We start from the raw sequence: 19,300 nt of genomic DNA, 5'->3' as shown, positions 1-19,300 counted from the left end.
CTCAAATATAAGGCAGATAATGAAGTATGATGTTAAAATTCGAACACTTAAAATTGACCTTTAGTCGGATCTAAAAATACATTTCATTTGATTCACTGTAATTATACAACTTGCAGCATTTTAGACCACACATTAAGGAAAATTATCCAAAGCGTAGGCGGCAGCGGTATGGATCCACTATCAGAGCCCACAATCGATCCCAGGCACCCTCTTCCCCGCCCGTGCTCTGGGTGAGAGCCACCTCCACCCCTGCGAAGCTGCTCCTGCCTCCGCGTGCTCTGTTGCAGCCCGGGACCCCATGCCATGCCTGAAGCAGCTCTAGGAGGCCGGATAGCCCCACAGGCCGCTCCTGTGCAGGCTGACTGGCCAGTGGAAGCGCAGCCCCAGTCAAGCGCTAACCTCGGGAGACCACCCCCAGCTCCACGGAGGGACGCGGTGAATCCTCAACCCCAGATCCTGCCGACCATCAGCCAAAGGCCAGGACGCTAGGCTCAGTATGTAGATCCAACTCCTCAATTCCCCTGAGGATGTCCAAACCATTACCCCGCCACCTCCCAGTGCCAATTACAAGAATCTTGTCTATTGGGAGAGCCCGCGGTACGAGCCACGTGACCCCTATGCCCTAGCTCCGCCCTCTGTCTCCAAGGACCCCAGGCTGGAGCAATCCCGAAGTCCCAGACCCGGAGGGGCGGGACTGGGGTCTGCAATAGCTAATAGGTACCACCAGCTGAGGAACCTGAACCGAGCCTGAGCACCTGTGGTGAGCTCGTTCTGGGCCGCTTGGCTAGCGGCGCAGCCCATTTGGGTGACAGATCCTGCAGGACAACGGTGGGAGGTGCAGGCGTTGGTGGGAGGGGCATTGGGGTTGGCATATTTCTGCATTTGTCATTGATGTAGTAAAAAATATGTTACACGTTTTCTTTCCAGTCTCTTTTGTATAGTCCTTTTAAAAATCAGATCAGAACTTTGTAATATAGTGCATCTGCCTTTACTCGTAAAAGAGTGAGCATCTCTGCAAGCTACTAAACATTTTTTTAAAACGTTATTTTAAGGTCACATAATTTTCCAGTGCATAGAAGTATTATAAATTATTCAGCTGTTTCCACTAAAAAAAGCACACTGCAGTGAACGACTCTATGTAATTGTCCCTTCCCATTTACTTCTTCAGAATGGCAAAAGGGTAGGGACAGTTACAAGGGCACACATACACACTTATGTATTTTAAGTTTTTTCTAACTGCCCCTGAAATTGCATTGTTTGTGTTAGTTCTTCAACATCAAACATTATGTTTAATTCACTCTCTCTCTTTCTCTCTTTTGCTTGATGAAGATACTGGTTTGTCATTGTTTTTATAGGAGTCCATCATCAGTGAAGTCTTTCATACTTTGGGAGAGGGGGATGCTGGGGATTGAATCCAGGATATCAGGCAGGCTAAGCACATGCTTTACCATTGAACTGTGTCCCCAGCCCTCATTCAGACTTTTATGTGACTAGTCTAAGTTCTCTTGGTGACACAGGCTGAGTTACCAGAACTCAAAGTTTGAGGACAGCCTTAGCAATTAAGGAAGACCCTCAGCAACTTAGTGAGACCCTGTCTGAAAATTTAAAAACTAAAATAAAAAGGACTGCGGATGTAGTTAAGTATTAAAGCACCCCAGGGTTCAATCCCCAGTACAAATCATAATTTCCACCTGAAAACACAGGAGATCATTGAGGCAAGTTTATCAATCAGCATTCAGGCAAAGGAATGAGGAGGTTTCAGAAGATGGAAAAGACTGGGACTTGCATGGCAACTTTTGTGAAGTTCCCAGGAAACTGTTTACCCTGATGGCAGTTAGAAGCCCAACAGCCTGGGGACCTGTGCAGAAGACAGACGAGTGACCATTCTTTGATTTATTCATTCATTCATTTAAGAAGTTTCTATATGGATTCCATCCTAGTAAGGGAGCTAGAGTCAGCTTTCCTGAGGAGGAGACAATTGGATGGAGACCAAACTCATACTTAGGAATTATCTGGGGAAGAGGAAAGATCAGAATGGAAGAGGAGCCATTCAAATGGGATGTGCAAATGGCCTGAGCCCAGGAGCACATAGCCACTTCCAGACCCTAGTGGCCTAGTGGCCAGGGGAGTGTAGAGGTAAAAGACAACCATGACATAATCAAGCCATTAAGAACCAAAGTAGGTAGGCAAAGGCAAGGGGCCACATTTGTGCACTGTCTTCCAAATCACTTTTAGAATTAATGCAAACTGAAGACATGGAACTTTTATGTTACTTGATCAGAACTTCATTTTAGTTCCTAAATAATTTTCTAACCTGACAAGAGACATTTTTTTTTTTTTCTTTTATCTGGGCTCTAAACTGATCTGATCTGGGCAGAGCTGGCACTCTGCAGTTTTAAATCCTGGCTTTGTACTGGCTCTTTGTGTGATTTTGGCTGAGTTTGTTTATCTCTTTGTGCCTTCTGCTTTCTCATATGTAAAATCCAGATATGCCTCCTCTTCCTCCTAGAGTTTTGTGAGAACTGACAGGCTGTAGCATGATGTCTTATCTACTGTAAGCATGAATGTTTTTGTTTTGTTTTGTTTTGTTTTGATTAGAGTCAACCCAAGAATGGGGACTAGTCTGGGGATAGCTGCAGGGAGGAGATGTGTTTGCAGGTGGTAGACTTGAGGAGGGAGATGAATAGCAGCAGTCCTAAATTCCAGAAAGAGTTGATACTTAGAGACAAACGGAGATAGATGGTATCAAAACATCCTCCTGAGAGCAGGGAAGGACTGCAAGAGGAAAGATTTCATGGGGAAGTCAGGGCAGGAGAGGGAGAAAGGTGTGGGTACTAAATTAGGGAGCTTATCTGAGGTATCCACAGATTTTGTTATCCATGAGGGTTTCTGGAACCAATTCCCCCAGAATGGTTGAGGGATGACTGTACTTATAAATCAAGCACCTGGGCTGGGGATGTGGCTCAAGTGGTAGCGCGCTAGCCTGGCATGTGTGCAGTCTGGGTTTGATCCTCAGCACCACATACAAAGAAAGATGTTGTGTCCGCCGAAAACAAACTAAGAAATAAATATTAAAAAATTCTCTCTCTCTCTTTAAAAAAAACTTAATTTAAAAAAAAATAAATAAATCAAGCACCTAAAAGGGACTTTTAATTTAAAAATCAAAAAGTTGCACAACTTAGTAATAAAAGACAACCCAATAGGCAAATGATTTGAATAGTAATTTCTCCGAAGGGGATATATAAGTGGCCCAAAAGCACTGAAGTAAGCAAGGAAGCAGGTCAGTTTTTGGTTTATTTGTTGTTATTTGTAGCACTGAGCACTGAATACAAGACAAGGTAAGCACTCTGCAACACAGTATGCCTTAGTACAGATTGCTTTTTTATAAGACCAAAGTCTCAAAATTAAAAAAAAAAAATTCTGGGCCAGGCCTGCTGGAGCCACAGTGACAGACAAGTGTATTTATTCCAATTTCCTGGAATCATGGAATACATACTATAAAGAGAATCTGCCTAAGCAAAGATGCCTCCTGTTACTTATTTTTCCTTCAAATATTTATTGAAGCAGCCTCCTAATTCCTAATGGGAAAATATAGTTAAAATCATACTTTTCCAATCCAGAAATCCTCTCCACACAGGTAGTAGAGAAAGAAAGTATTTATTTATTTATTTTTGCAGTACTAAGGTTTGAACCCAGGGTGTTGTTCATGCTAGCGAGTGCTCTATTCCTGAGCTACACAAGAAAATACTTTTAAAATTTTTGAATAAACATTAAGCTAGAAGCCAGGTATGGTGGTGTGTACTTGTAGTCCCAGGAAACTAAGACAGGATTAATGCTTCACCCAGGGTCAGCCTGAGCAGCAAATCAATGTTACAGAGGGGAATTTGCCCACAGACTGAAGTAACCATGAAGATCTGCAACCACTGGTTCTTGGGATCTAGCTTGCAGAATTTTAAGCAATTTGTACATAGTAGTAGGCCTGAGTCTGTTATACAGGAAAGGATCAGGAAAAAAGGAAATACTCTCAAAGGAGAAAGGGAGAGAGTAAGTCGTCTTACAGAGGAGAGACAGCAAACTCCTCCTGCTCTCCTGTTTTATTAGGGGTTCCAGGGAAGTTTCCGTTGAGTACTTACTTCCCAGTTATACCTCTTGAGTTTTGACTAATAGTATTGCATGACTTTCAAGTCTGGACTGCCCATTGTCTTACCCCATGGTAAAGACTCAAGGCAACTCTGGGTCACCCCTCCTGCCTCTTTCCCTCCACCCCCACCCCGGCCACTGACATCTCTAATTGGAAGCTGTTCTTAGGAGAGTTTGCTTTGAATTACCCTATCTCCCTGAGTCCTGGAATCTAGCCTGGATAAGCGTCACAAAAGTTCCCTGTTCAGATAACTTGTGTTCTTCCTTTTCTTTTTTTAAAAAATATTATTTTAGTTACACATGGACGCAATATCTTTATTTTGTTTACTTATTTTTATGTGGTGCTGAGGATGGAACCCATTATGTCATACGTGCAAGGCAAGCCCTCTGCCGCTGAGCCACAACTCCAGCCCTACTTGGGTTCTTATTTGCAGGGAGAAACCTTTGGGATTGCATTTCTCCTGCAGAAAACAGGTTATGGCTGAGGAATACAGTATGTTGTTGAAGGTAGTTCTAGTCATAAAGCCTACAAAAGGCCTAGTCAGTCTTCAAAAGGATTTATACACATTTCAAAGAGAGAAAAGTACTTAATTATCAGTTGTAATAAAGTAAATGCTCAAAGAAGGTTGAAGGGGTAGAAATTAATTTTCAATAGGAAAAAATTATCTCATATTTTAGTTTGTATTTGTCCTTTCACAACTTATTCGTAAGACAAGACTGAGTTTACTATTGGCGGCAATAAGGGTAATTGCGACCTCGCAAAGCTTTCACGGTAGCTGAGAACAGGAAGGCAAGGTCAGAATTTATGGAGAAGTGCAAGTTTGATTTAAGGTGGTTCTTCCTTAACAGCGTTTTCAGGACTGGTGCAAACAGCAAGATTTTGAGCTAAAGGACTCAAAGACCCTTAGGGCATAAATTGTGTTTTCCATTGAAGAATGGATGGTTCCTCAGGGAAATTCCGCTACTGAACAATTAAACAGTTCGCCTGGCTGCAGTTTCCTGGAAAAACAAGCGAAGCAGTGCCGATGCTAAGGTGTGGTTCCCGGTTCCCAGGCACCAATGGTCGACAGCAGACGCGCAAACACTACAAAGCAGAGATGTTTGCTCGTCAGGAGTGCGCCTTGAGCACTGCCTGGTCGCAGCTCCCGTGGTACCCGTCCAGGACTCTGCGCCCGGCAGAGCCCCTCAGCACCTAAGTGCGTTTGTGTCTTGCCCCGTGTCTACTGGCGCAGTGCTGGCCTGTCCACTACCGCGACCCAAGAACGCCACCTCGCATCGTAATCCTGAGCGCTTCTTAGTAGGAAACCAGCCACGGGCCCCAGGCAGTACTTAAGCTGTGGGGCCCGGAAGCTGCAAGTGCAGCGGATACAGCACCTGGGAATCGACAGGTAAGTGATTACGCACTGGAGACGTCCATCTGACCTTCCGCGATTGCCTCGGCCCTGGGGCCCAGAGCACCTACAGTGCCTACAGCGAGGGCGCAGGTTTTGGCTCGCCGCCGGTGACGTCATCCAGTGCGGCCAGTCAGTCGCTCCGCCCCAGCGTACGTCGGATCACGTAGCTAGATCCGAACGGGCACCGCAGCCAGACGTGCGTGCGCACTGCTTTTCCCCCTCCTGCTAGGAGGTGAGGTCTGTTAGGGGCGGGGAAGAGCCCCCACCACAGCCAATCAGCGGCTCCCGCGCCAGTGTGCGTGTGTGTGTGTGTGTGTGTGTGGGGGGGGGGGGTGCGCCCCGCCCAGCCGGGCAGGCTGTCCTTACGGGCCTGTTCCAGCCAACAGTGGCCGCGTTGCGGGCGCCGGTAGGCAGGTGAGTGTATAATCTGCAGGGTCCGGGCCGGACCCTCTCCGTCTGCCACCGCCTCTCTCCTGTCCGCGCCTCTGCAGTCCGGGAAGCAGCAGGCCTCGAGGATGCGGGAGCTGGGTAGGGGCGGCCTGGGGCTGAGGGACAGGCCGGATCCACGCGGCCCCAGATGCGTGCGTTGCAAGGCGCACGTCTGTCGGGGGAGGGGCTCGACCCTGGTTGCAGTATTTTATTCTTCGTGTGGTCCTTTTTGATAGGCCCGGGGAGTTCGGGGTGCCTAGGGCAGCGAGGTGGCTGTGGTGGTTGCTCCGGCAGCGTGGGGGTGGATGCGGTCAGAGCGTAGAGGGCGACCCCCGCTTCTTGTCTCCTGACTTTGTGTGTAGCTGGAGAACCAGTGTTCTGTGGACCAGCTGCGGAGAGCTGGGTCTCCCGGGGCTGGGCCGTTCCCTGTGGACTCGGGGGTCTACTTGCCGGCGTTGAGTCATATGTTCCTGCACTGGGAAGTGGCCAGAATACCAATGAATTGCAGTGGGACACTCAGCTGTCACTAGGCCGCAGATAGTCTCTGGCCATGCATGGCCAGTACCTACTCTTCATTACGCAAGTAAATTAGGAAATAGGGCTCAAAACACCTTGTTAATCGAGAAGTTGCTGCCAGGCTGCCTGTAAGGACTCAGGTTCCTTTGACAAGAGTTTTGGGGAAGTCAGGTCTGGTGACATGGGCATAGGCTAATAGAGCCATCTGTAGCCTTTTCTCCTCAGGCTCGTGTTGGGGTCACTGCCAGACCCTTTGACATACTGTGTTCCCATTCCCAGCATGTCCTTTCCTTAGGCTTCCTATGTATGCTCAGTTTACTATAGAGTCTCCTTCAGGTGTCATTGCACAAGCATCCTAGGTGCTGGTTTTTACATTTGCACGCTTAGAGGGTGGTCTTTTCCATGTTTTGGGGGCTGGTGGCTGTGGGTAGCAGTATCACTGATGGGACAGGAGAAGGGTGGGACTGGTTTTTCAGAGACAGGGACAAGTCCTGCTTTAAACATTTTGAATCTGAGATGATATCTAAGTGAAAGGTTAGAAGGAAGGTGGGGAGTCCTTGGGTGATGGAGACCTAGGGACCAAAGTGAACTTGGAGGAAGAAGTAGATTTAAGAGCAGAAGATTGGGCTGAACCTTGAGGAGAAAGCACATATTTAAGGAGTCTGTAGAAAGAGAGCTGGTAGCAGAAGAAATGAAGATGGGGTGGGGTCTCATGGAGGCTTGGGACTGCATGTTGCTATGGTGGAAAGTTTTTTATTGTTTGTTTGTTTTTTTAAAAATTTTATTTGGTGAGACTGAGGTGAAGTGTGTTTTGAGCAGTTGTATTTGGGTTCAGAGTCCCACTGGGCCCACGTTCAAGTCCAGACCAACTAGTCAGTTACTCATCTGTGAAATGGGGATCATAGCGTTACCTTTGTCTGCACATAGGAAACCAGCAATAACTAGCCAGCAAATTCCAGGACAACTGTAATGACTTAACATACTGTATTCATTGAAGATTTACAGTAACCTGTGAGCCTTCTACAGAGGAGATTAAGCTACAGAGGTTAAGTTACTTCTTTAAGGTAATACAGTAAAAGCTATGGAACTTGCATTATTTTAGCAGAGTAATGGTAATGCAAATTAACAGGTGTTTAGGGGTGTTGGAAGTGGGGATGAAATTGTAAACTACTTTTCCAGGAAGTTTTCCTCCTGGAAAGTAGTGCTTTATTTAGTCGATTGTTTCCAGTGGTAGTGTTTCTGTAAGGTTTGTTCTTAAGACAGTGACAGCCATGTGTTTCATTGATCTTGATAAGCAAATTACTGCTTTAGTGCATTCCACTAGTTATGACTTCAATCATTGGGGAAAATCTTGGCAATTTTCTTTTCTTTTCTTTATTTATCTATTTATTTATTTAAGTTGTGGTTGGATACAGTACATTTATTTTATTTATTTATTTTTATGTGGTGCTGAGGATCAAACTCAGTGCCTCACATGTTGAGCCACAACCCCAGCCCTTGGCAGTTTGCTTTTCATGCAAATGTTATCTTACAAAAGTGCATCAGGAAGTTCACTTCAAAAAACAGAAGCTATGATGTTAATCAGTGTATATCCTCTAAAGAACTGAAATAATCCTCATAATTTCTAGTCCTTTTACCTCAGTGGTTGCTCATGCATAAAATAATTCTTGCTTTTGTTTCAAAGCTGTTTTTGGAAAGATGGAAAGTGGTGCAGTTCTGCTGGAATCCAAATCCTCACCATTTAACCTTCTTCATGAAATGCATGAGCTCCGCCTTCTGGGTCACCTGTGTGACGTCACAGTCAGTGTGGAGTATCAAGGTGTCCGGGAAGACTTTGTGGCCCATAAAGCAGTGCTGGCAGCTACCAGCAAGTTTTTTAAGGAAATGTTCCTTAATGAGAAGAGTGAGGATGGTACCAGAACTAATGTCTACTTAAATGAAGTACAGGTTGTTGACTTTGCTTCATTTCTGGAGTTTGTCTACACTGCCAAGGTACAGGTGGAAGAAGATCGGGTACAGCGGATGCTGGAAATGGCTGAAAAGCTAAAATGTTTGGACCTTTCAGAAACTTGTTTCCAGTTAAAGAAACAGATGTTAGAGTCAGTCCTTTTGGAATTGCAGAATTTCTCTGAATCTCAGGAAGCTGAGGTGAGCAATGGCTCCCAGGTTGGTGTTGCTCCAGACTCTAGGGCAAGTACAGGCCTTGATGGTGCCCACTCCAATGGCCTTGTGGATTCTCCAGATTCCCCAGTGGAGAGAATCAGCAATGGCATGTCACCTGATATGCCACTGAGGAAGTCCAAGGAGAAACTAGACAAAAAGAAAGATGTAGCTAAGCCTCCTTACCCTAAAATCAGAAGAGCTAGTGGAAGGCTGGCTGGAAGAAAGGTATTTGTGGAAATCCCTAAAAAGAAGTACACAAGAAGACTCCGGGAGCAGCAAAAAAGTGCTGAGGATGAAGCTGAGAATTATACTTTTTCCCAGGACCAAAGCCCAGACAGTGTGGAACCAGAGATGGAGCCAGTTGCAAAAATCCATGGTGATAGTACTGGTGTGGAGTTGGAGGAAGTGCTGCCAAAAGCAGCTGGGGAGGAGGAGGAAGAGGAGGAAGAGGGAGAAGAGTTAGAGAAGAAAAAGAAGAGCAACTTTCAGTGCTCTATCTGTGAGAAGGCGTTTTTGTATGAGAAGAGCTTCCTGAAGCACATCAAGCACCACCATGGCGTTGCCACTGAGGTGGTGTACCGCTGTGACACCTGCTGCCAAACCTTTGCCAACCGCTGCAACCTGAAGAGCCACCAGCGCCATGTGCACAGCAGTGAGCGCCACTTTCCCTGCGAGCTATGTGGGAAGAAGTTCAAGCGCAAGAAGGATGTAAAGCGGCACGTGGTTCAGGTGCACGAGGGTGGTGGTGAGCGTCACCGCTGTGTTCAGTGTGGCAAGGGCCTGAGCTCCAAGACAGCGCTGAGGCTGCATGAACGGACACACACGGGCGACAGGCCCTATAGCTGCACAGAGTGTGGTGCCAAGTTCTCACAACCTTCAGCGCTCAAGACCCACATGAGGTAGGTGGCACCTGACCACTTGGCTGCCCAGGGCCAGCACCCCTGGCAGGACTGGCTGGGGACTTTGTGGGGACTTAACCATTCTTGAAATGAGTGTTGGGAAACTGAGATGGTTCTGGGATTTGGACCAGTGTGGTGTGGCTGTCTGGATTGTTCATTTCTTATTTGGTTTCCTCTAAGAATGGGGAGACTGGTGTGAGAGTTTAGAATTCTCTTTGGAGGTAGAGAGGCTCAGGGAGATGGCTCCTCAACTCACAAGGCCCTTGAGCCAGTGGAGACCCTCCACTGTTAGCCTTGACATGTCCAGGCACAGAATCCTGGACACAGAATAGAGCTATCCTACTGCTACAGGGGACATTGACAACCCCCACGTGGAAGTCTCACCTGGCATGTGCTGCCTTCCTGTGATGGTTATAGTCCCCTTCATACTTGAAGAGTTGGGGCTAATTACCCTTATGGGCTTTCCCTGACACTTCATTTGAAACCTGGGTTCTATGACCAGCTGCGTCCCACAATCCCATTAAAGAGCTCAGATAGGTGATCTCTTCAGAACTCTTCTTTGTCTTATTAAGTTCATTGGGCTTGGAAAATGTGCTTTATGGTTAAACTCAAACATCAGGGCAGACCATGTTTCCTGTTTGTTTTTGAAATCTAGGTGGGAGGTGGTTAGTATTTAAATAAGTTTCCTTATAGTTAATGTATACTTTCAAAATCTAGGCAAGCAGTTAAATTTTCTAACCTGTTCTAGGTCTGACTTCAAACCTAGGCCAGTCTTTGGGGTGGTGACATGACATTTGTCATCTTTTACTCATAAGTTTAAAATAATTGTTTAAGAAGTGCTCAGTAAAGTATGGTTGATTGCTTCATCATGCTGGTTGTAAACTTAAAATGCTCATGTATGCTCCTCAGAAAATAGGTTCCTTCAAGCAGTTTGAGAACAGCTCTCCTTTTGAGACTGGTCATGTCATATTAGGAAATAATGGTAAAATTTCTGATCATGTGGTATTTTGTCAGCAACAGTTCCTAAGGTGCTTGTGGCGGATTCTGAATGAGGAAGTTTTACCAATATTAGAGGACACTCTTTAGTGTTCTAAAATATACTCCAAGGTGTGGGCTCCCCATGCTCTTGCATTATAGCATGACGTGGATGATATTCAGTGATTCCACATTGGGATGTGAACTCAAATGGTTATATGTTGATCTATTGGCCTTCCACAGAAACTGCGTTTATTTTGGGATGGCGATATGGGTTCTTGACCTTTCCTTTAGGTTATTCTTATCAGGTCTCTTGGAGAAAATGATTTTTGCAGGATAGAGTGGAAATTGTATTGCAAAGTGAGCTTTGAAATACACCCTAAGTTATCATCTGAATGTTGTACTTTCAGAATTCATACAGGGGAAAAACCTTTTGTCTGTGATGAATGTGGTGCAAGATTCACTCAGAACCACATGCTGATTTATCATAAAAGGTGCCACACAGGTAAATACCCATGCTGTTGTGATTGAATGTCTTTCCTAGCTGTAGAAGGGAACTGCAATTGACTAGAAGTTGGCATCTACCAAAGTAGTCCAGGTTAAAGCCACACTATAGTTTTTCCATCTTACTGCAAAAAATGAATCAAAATGCACCTGTTGTCTGCAGTGCTCATGTGCTTGTGGCCATGGCCTCTATACCACCAGGCAATAGGATCTGGCATATCGGTCTTAGATGTTGAGAGGTATAAAACAGTTCTTACTGGTGGCATAGTCTAAAATTCCATTTCCCAGAATCTGCATGAAGAAATTGCTTAACATATGAAAAAAGCTATATGCTGTTATGGTTGCTCTTGCTATTTTTTAATAACATAGAATTGGAAACAACCTGATTGTCCAAATTAATGTAAGGAAATGGTTCAGTAAATTCTGGTGAATCCATTCCTTGGCTCATAACTTGGCCATTCAGAATAAGGACTCTGAATGGCATGAAAAAAAAAAAAAAAGACTTAATGGACTTGGTTGTTGAATTTCAAAATGCTCAGTTAATAAACTCAGTTACTCCCAACTATATTGAAAACCTGCACATAAAAGAAGAAAATAAATTACAATATGATAAATTGTTGAATTAGGCGGTGGGATAATCTCCTATTTTCCAAAATCTTTTTGATATGATTTTATCATATGAAGGAGAAAGTTCAAATTGGCTTTATTCTGGTTTAACAGTGACTATGAGGTTCAGAATTTTGTAAACTACACAAATGTTTACAAAATCTAACTGTTGTGTACCATAGTTACTCTAGTAATCCAGTTTCTTCTTGGCTTACATGTTTCACTTCTAAGCACTGTCATACAGGCCTCAAGATCAGATGCACGCAAGACAGAGATGAGGTATTTCATGATGTACAATGAGTAGAACTGGTGTCTAATGGAAGCTGGGTGGGGACAGTGTCAGGACACATCAAAGAATAAATTAGAATTGGTCATTTGATGAGACTATTCATATTAAGCTTTTACTAAAGCCAATAATTTAATTTGGATGTTTGTGAAATCAGGGGCATACCTACAGATGAATACAAGTTGTAAGAATAAAGAATTTAAACTACAAAAAATGAGATGGTATTGAAGATTTTCTTGTCCTGCAGTCCAGTCAATTGCACTTGTTACTTAAAGAAGTTGTGAAATTATTTTCTTGTTTAGAATGACATTTTAAAATGTGAGCTGGCTGAATGGTAACTCTTTAACCAGTCTAGTGGAATGTTTCTTGGATTTCCAAGGGTATTTTATACTGACTTTCAGCAAATAGCAAGCATCTTATGTGAATAAAGTTTTATAATGGTTTTAATTAGAAAGTGTAACATGCTGCCCAACAAGGGTTTTGAGTGTGGACCTAACTATTTCCATGCATTTTGAAAGCCTGTATTGTTTCTAATTGTATTTTGTCTTTTCATATAGGTGAAAGGCCTTTTATGTGTGAAACATGTGGCAAGAGTTTTGCTTCTAAGGAGTACTTAAAACACCACAATAGAATCCATACTGGATCCAAACCCTTTAAATGTGAAGTATGTTTCAGGACTTTTGCCCAGCGGAATTCACTTTACCAGCATAATAAAGTCCATACAGGTATGGCTGCAGGGTCCCAGGGAAGGAAGGGAGTTAAGTTCAGCAAGAAAAACAGCTGTAATTTTTTAGATTTACTAGAAAATCTTAAGGAGAAAAGTGGCCAAACACTGTTATGTCACAGCATTTTCTTTTTTTTTTTTTTAAACTGAGTTTTTAGCTGGGTGTGGTGGTACATGCCTGTAATCTTATCAACTCAAAAGGCTGAGGCAGGAGGATCACAAGTTTAAGGCTACCCTCACCAATTTAGTAAGACCTTGTTTCAAAAAATAAAACAGGCTGGGGATGTGGTTCGTTGATTAAGTACCCCTGAGTTCAATCCCCAGTATCTTTCCAAACATTTTTTCCCCCTAATTTCTGGTTCTGAGAAACTGGAAAGTAGAAGAACTTACATGGGCAAATAGGGGACAACCAAGTTCCTTTGCTGTGTGGAGTTTTTACTGGAAAGGGCAGACACCTTACCCATGAATGAATATTTCAATATGGATATTCATATTTTAGTATAAATAAGGATAATGATCTATTAGTGTATATATACAAACATGTACACAAATTCAGTTAATAGGGGATTTGCAATTTTGTATTTCTTCACTGTGGAAAATAATTGTCATTTCTAAAGATATAACAGCTGTAGGAATGAATTCTGGTCTGTTTTTGATGTTGGCATAAATTTTTTAGTCAATTGGCATGTCTCATGGTTAGCCCCGGAATTACTAGCTTTCTGTATGTGGGAATGTTGAGGTTTTCCTGGGGTCTGCAGACAGACTTTTCTGGAGTGTATTCAGAATTAACTTCAGAAGGTGAAAAGGTGAGATCACTCAACAGTTTTGTTCTCTTCCTGCCTCAGGGGAGCGGCCGTATTGTTGTGACCAGTGTGGGAAGCAGTTCACCCAGCTCAACGCCCTCCAGCGCCACCATCGTATCCACACTGGAGAGAAGCCATTCATGTGTAATGCATGTGGACGGACATTTACTGACAAGTCCACTCTCCGGAGGCACACCACAGTAAGAGATGGAATGGCCTATTTGAGAATAAAACACTGCTGGTCCTTAGATACATAACCCTGAACAGCCATAAATACCTGACGTCATTTCCCAGTAAGGGTTAGAGGAGGCAACAGCTCAGGCGTTCTCTGCAGTGAGTATAGAGTGAACAGAGTTCATGGCAAATATCCAACTGTGACACTGGTGGTAAGCAGGTGTTTTGCAGTTAGAAGGTTTTTCAAACTGCAGGGGAAACTAATTTTATTTTATTTATTTGTTTTAAAGAGAGAATTTTCCCGATATTTATTTATTTTTTGGTTTTCGGCGGACACAACATCTTTGTTTGTATGTGGTGCTGAGGATCAAACCCGGGCCGCACGCACGCCAGGCGACCGCGCTACCACTTGAGCCACATCCCCAGCCCCAGAAACTAAATATTTTAAGTTGGAGAGAATCTTGATTTTTTTTTTTTTTTGAAGATGCACTTGTTAACAATGTATCTGTAAGTCGGGAAATGTACAGACACCTGAAGTGACTTTTGTTTTGTGTTTGATTTGTAGATACACGATAAGAATACTCCATGGAAGTCTTTCCTTGTTATTGTAGATGGTTCACCCAAGAATGATGAAGAACACAAGATGGAGCAGCCTGATGAAGAATATGCATCACCCAAACTTCCAGATAAATTGCTGTCTTTTGCAGAAAATGGCCATTTTCACAACCTGGCCACAGTCCAAGGTGGTGTGCCTACTGTGCCTGAGAACAGTTCTGCAGACATAGTCTGTAAGGTGGAGGACCCGGTGGTGTCCCAGGACTCTCTGCTTGCCACCACCATCAGTGAGCTTAGTGAGCTGACTCCACAAACAAACTCGGTGCCCACACAGCTTCCCTCATTGACCAACATGGAGTAGGAGCTTGAAGTTGTGTGCCAAGCAGTCTTTGTGTGTGATAGTTATACTCCAGATGATGCCAGGGGCTAAGAAAAATAAATGAGTATGTGCAAAGATGCGGGCAAGAATGACTTTTACAGATATTCCCAAACTTCTACTAACTTGCACGTCTTTATCACAGCATTTTTAAAAGCTTTCCCTTAAAAATCCTGATCTGCATGATCGCAACTACACTTTGTTGACAAGACAGTTAACATAAGCTCCCTTAATTCTGGTGTATGCTATATGCGCTAATCATCCTAATGCTTGATTCTCTTGATATTTAGACCACTGCTTGTTATAATTGCAGAGTACAGAGATTGATCCAGCTCATGAAATTACTGTTAATGGTCTTCCTGGTCTCACCCTGCCTTATACTTCCATGTGTGTTTACTTCTCTTGATTCTTTTGAGGTATTTTTCTACACTGAAATAAAATTGGGACCAACTATTTTCAGCTGTTTCTTCCTTGTTGAGTTGAAGCAAATCAGATTTGCTCTGGGGACCCTTGAATGGGACCGAAGAAATGGATTATTGTATTTATTCCTCAAACCTCTATCTGTAGGCTACGAAAAAAGGAATGGCAAATTGAACACTCACGAAACTTTGTATATATCTCTCTACTCATAGCACACATAGAGCTAGAGAGTTTGTCATAAAATCAACTTTTGAAATGAAATGTGGCTGTTCAGTTTCATTCCTAAAATCTGGATTAGGTAAGAGCTATCCTACCAAAGAGTCTAGCCAAACTGTAGTATTTTTTTGCAGAGTTGTGAAAAAAAAAGGAAGAGGCTTAGAAAGCACTTGAACATTGGGTAGTTATTCACAAATAGCAAAATAAGGTGACTGTGGCAGATCTTAGAATGCAGAGTATTAGTATTTTTGCTAGGTTTTCTGCCATTTCTGCAATTTCCAGAAACCCAGACTTCATCGTTTCCACATCAGGAGATTGAAACAACTGCCACAAATCTGCTTCCTTGGGAGCATGCAAGAATCTGGACAGGACCAAAAGCCTTGGCACATTCATCTCAGATTATGCCTTAATGAGCAGATCATACAGAACCCCTAACTGCCTTAGAGGCTCCTTTGGCTGTCTCATGCTGGACTTAATTTATTGCTTGCAAAAATTCACAATGAAAAGAGGATTCTGTTGTATTTGCTACTCCTGACGTATGGTTCCAGGGCCTTGGGTGTGTGGCGTGTGCTTGTGAAATGCTTTGCTTCCCATGTAATCCTTAAACATTCATTTTAAGAGCACTTTGAAGGAGAATTCTCATTTCCTACTTGCTTTACCCCTGATGTTAATTTATTAAATTCACTGTGAAAATATTTTGATTTTCCAAGAGAAAGGTACCTTGTTCTTACAATGAAGACAGAACTGCACTATGACAAACTGAGGGACGGTTTCTTCCTCACTGCTCATTTCGTGTTAACATGTTCAAGTAACTGGTGAAGTCACCTTGGGGTGTTCAGGCGCTGTTTCACACCTGCTCTTGAAGGTCACAAGACTGAATTCTCCAAACTCAGTTATGACCACATCATCATATCCTAATTGTGTTTACAGAATCAAAATAGTGACTGTCATACAACTGTTTTTAATATTGGTGAAGGAGACTGAACCTGCTCAGCCCATGTACTGTATATGGAATAAAGTCATCTTGATGAGAAGGAATTTAAAGTAGTTTATTTTGTTACCTACTGGAAGAATTCTTGTCTTGAATTTCTTTAGAAGTTCTACATGAAATTGTTGTGTTAATAAATGTCTGCTTTGCTAAAGTAGTTTTGCAGTTCTAAGTGTATTGTATTATAACAGGGTCTATAGAAATAATATTCAGAAGATTCTTAACTGACACAAATATAATTTGCTTAGCACAAATGAGATATGAAATTAGGATGTGTAAACCTTTATGTAGTAGTCTAAGAATTAATATTTTATACCATAATAGTCTTTAGAATTGAGGAGGAAACACTATCTGCTGCTCAGATAAAAGCAGCTGGTGTCCTGCTAGGGAAGGTATAAGTATAAGGCTGCCTGTTGACTAGCTCTTCAATAGATCATAGTAGATATTAGAGATGACTTTTTAAAAAAATTATATTAGTTACTGATGAACCTTTATTTATTTATTTGTTTTCCTGCGGTGCTGAGAATCGAACCCAGTGCCTCAAACATGCTAGGCATGCTAGTACTCTACCACTGAGCCACAACCCCAGCCCCCAGATGACTTTTAACTACACAAATTTCTTTACCCCCTTCCTGGAAGGATATAGGATATGTGAAAACATAGAACTCCATAATACCTACAGAAGACTTTGTGGGGAGGGAGATATCTCCTCTGTGTCAATCCAAGCATAGCCACACTAAGTACAAACAAGGCCACTCAGAGTATGTCAGTCCAAAGCATTTAAGAAGACAGTGTCTGAATGCTGGTATGTAAGTTGCTTCTAAAGGATGTCAAATAAAGGTCACTGGGCTTGGGATGTGGCTCAAGTGGTAGCGTGCTCGCCTAAAACTAAAAAAAAAAAAAAAAAGTCATTGAGGAGGTGATCTGGTACCATTCCAACCATTTTGTGTGAAATAATACTAGCCCAAACTCTGCAGGGCTCTGCAATCTTTGGTTTGATCAAGTATTTTATTGTATAGAGTTTGGAAGAAGTGGGGGGAAATTTCATAGGATTTGGCTGTTGGTAAGATTCTCTAAATTTAAGTTATTATACCTTAGTTTTAGCCTGTTATAACTAATCTGTCATATACTTATCATACGAGGACTTCAACATTTTTGGAAATCAATGGCATTCACTACTTGGGCAGTGAAGTCACCTATTTCAGCTGGGAAGTGTACTCGTGCAAAGGGCTTTTGTTCACATGCAACTGAACAGGAGCAGATGGAAAGGAGAAGGCCAGAGCCATCCAGCATGTCCCCTGAACAGCCTCAGAAACCATTCACTATGACCATCAGTATAGAACTCTGATGAAGGTGCACAAGACTTCTGTTAGGAAACTGACTCTGAAAAGACACATATGGAAGATTAGACTTTCAAATGTCAACTTCTCAGAATTATTGGAATGGTCTGTTCTACCATTCATTTTTTAAAAATTCACTTTGATTAAAAATATAAATATATGTATTTATAAATATAAATATATATATATATACACACATACACACATAAACATGTGTGTATGTGTATATATGTATAATATATATTGTGGTGCTGGAGACTGAATCTAAGAGTAGTATACCATTAAACTACATCCCTAGCCTTTTATATTTTGTTGCCAAGTATGGCCTGGACTGTAAAGTCCTTCTGCATCAGCTTTCCAAGTCATTGGGATTACAGGTATGTGTTGCTGTGCTCTGCTTGTGAATATGCTCTAGGACCCAAAGTTAATGCTCCATGACAGGATGATAGGATAAGTTGGCTTATACTGTCCCCCACAGGTCCTCTTCCTCCCCAGAACTTCAGGTCCTAGTGGTCACTGAGCATGACCCTTTCCCAGAGGCATCTACTGTCCCTATAGAGATACCTGTAAGATTCAATTAAATGCCCACACTGCCCAAATCACCTTACTTTCTTGGGGAGGCGGGGGGCAATCTGGTTTGGGGGTTCCTTTATCTCGTCCAGCTTAACAGTTTTCTGGCAAAGAGATTCCTCCCTCAACTTTGCAAGTAACTACAGAGCCCAAAGGATTCAAGAAGGACGAGAAGGGGAAGTTAGCAGTTACTATGCATACTATGTCCTTCATCAACAAGAAAGCACCATGGCTTCCTTCTAAAAAGATCACCCTGGGGCTGGGGGCTGGGGTTGCAGCTCAGCGGTAGAGTACTTGCCTAGCTCACTTGGCACCACATAAAAATAAATAAATAAAATGAAGGCATTGTGTCCTTAAAACTAAAAAAATAAAAATAAAAAAGCTCACCCTTGGGCTGAGATTGTGGCTCAGTGGTAGAGCACTTGCCTAGCATGTGTGAGGCATTGGGTTTGATCCTCAGCACCACATATAAATAAATGAATAAAATAAAGGTCCATATATATAAAAAATACTAAAAAAAAAAAAAAGCTCACCCTGCAAAATCACTGCAGTGCTCCAAGGTGCCATCAAGTGACTGAGGTTCAAAGAGCCTACAGAATATTAATGGCACGGCCTTAGACAATGACAGGACAATTTGAAGGAAAGGTACTTTTGATCTGTGTCAATTTTGCTAAGAAAAACTAGTCAAAATATTACTCATAATTTCCACTTTATTTACTGTACAGGTTCACATAAAACATATTCTTTCTGCTAGGGTAGGTTTAATGTTACATAGTTAGTTTTCATAATGTAATCCCCTGCCTGAGAGCAACTCAGGACGTCACAGGGCAGGAAGCCTGCTACTGGTCACACCACAGCGGGCAGGTCACGGGGGCATGCTGTGCTGCCAGGTCCTCCAAAGAAAGTCACAAAGGTTTGGATTTGGACATTTTAAATGCATAATACCAGAGGGAACAATAAATGCACAAGGGCTGGTGCATAGACTTTGGTTATAGTGACACCACTACACATGGTCACAATTGTGCAAAAATACTGTGTTCAGATCATTAAATAAAAAAGGAATTCACACAAGCTTATATAAAAATGTTGCCACAAAAAGCAAAGCTTTCCTGTAAGAAATTTGAACTGACTTCAACTGTGAACTAACCCAGATTTGCTAAAGTACAAGAACTGTTACATAAATGATCATTCTATTTTGTTCATAAATAACTACAAGTGTGGA

The 19,300-nt window shown here is 42.7% G+C and overlaps 1 protein-coding gene across 4 annotated transcripts; it reads left to right on the top strand.

Moving 5' to 3' along the window:
* Positions 1–5,708: 5,708 nt before the first annotated feature.
* On the top strand, positions 5,709–16,243 carry Gzf1 (GDNF inducible zinc finger protein 1). Of its 4 annotated transcripts, none has more exons than XM_076851448.2 (7): positions 5,709–5,766; positions 7,407–7,543; positions 8,164–9,541; positions 10,927–11,021; positions 12,470–12,637; positions 13,482–13,639; positions 14,179–16,243. In XM_076851448.2, exons 3-7 carry the CDS (start codon positions 8,178–8,180, stop codon positions 14,527–14,529), a joined length of 2,136 nt encoding a protein of 711 aa, XP_076707563.2. In that variant the 5' UTR covers positions 5,709–5,766; positions 7,407–7,543; positions 8,164–8,177; the 3' UTR covers positions 14,530–16,243. The 4 variants fall into 4 exon arrangements, with proteins under 4 accessions (XP_076707563.2, XP_076707561.2, XP_076707566.2 ...); XM_076851447.2 differs by lacking the exon at positions 5,709–5,766 and adding an exon at positions 5,884–5,948; XM_076851446.2 differs by lacking the exons at positions 5,709–5,766; positions 7,407–7,543 and adding an exon at positions 5,872–5,948.
* Positions 16,244–19,300: the final 3,057 nt, after the last annotated feature.

This window comes from Callospermophilus lateralis, chromosome 3 (assembly GCF_048772815.1).
Source record: "Callospermophilus lateralis isolate mCalLat2 chromosome 3, mCalLat2.hap1, whole genome shotgun sequence".
NCBI lineage: Eukaryota > Metazoa > Chordata > Mammalia > Rodentia > Sciuridae > Callospermophilus > Callospermophilus lateralis.
This window is presented reverse-complemented; position numbering and strand designations above follow the sequence as displayed.

Excerpts from the sequence above, each read along its gene's own strand:
- Gzf1 (XM_076851448.2), top strand. The coding sequence starts at position 8,178 with ATGGAAAGTGGTGCAGTTCTGCTGGAATCCAAATCCTCACCATTTAAC. Across the intron at positions 9,542-10,926 it reads GCGCTCAAGACCCACATGAG|AATTCATACAGGGGAAAAAC; the intron begins GTAGGTGGCACC and ends TTGTACTTTCAG. Across the intron at positions 13,640-14,178 it reads CTCTCCGGAGGCACACCACA|ATACACGATAAGAATACTCC; the intron begins GTAAGAGATGGA and ends TTTGATTTGTAG.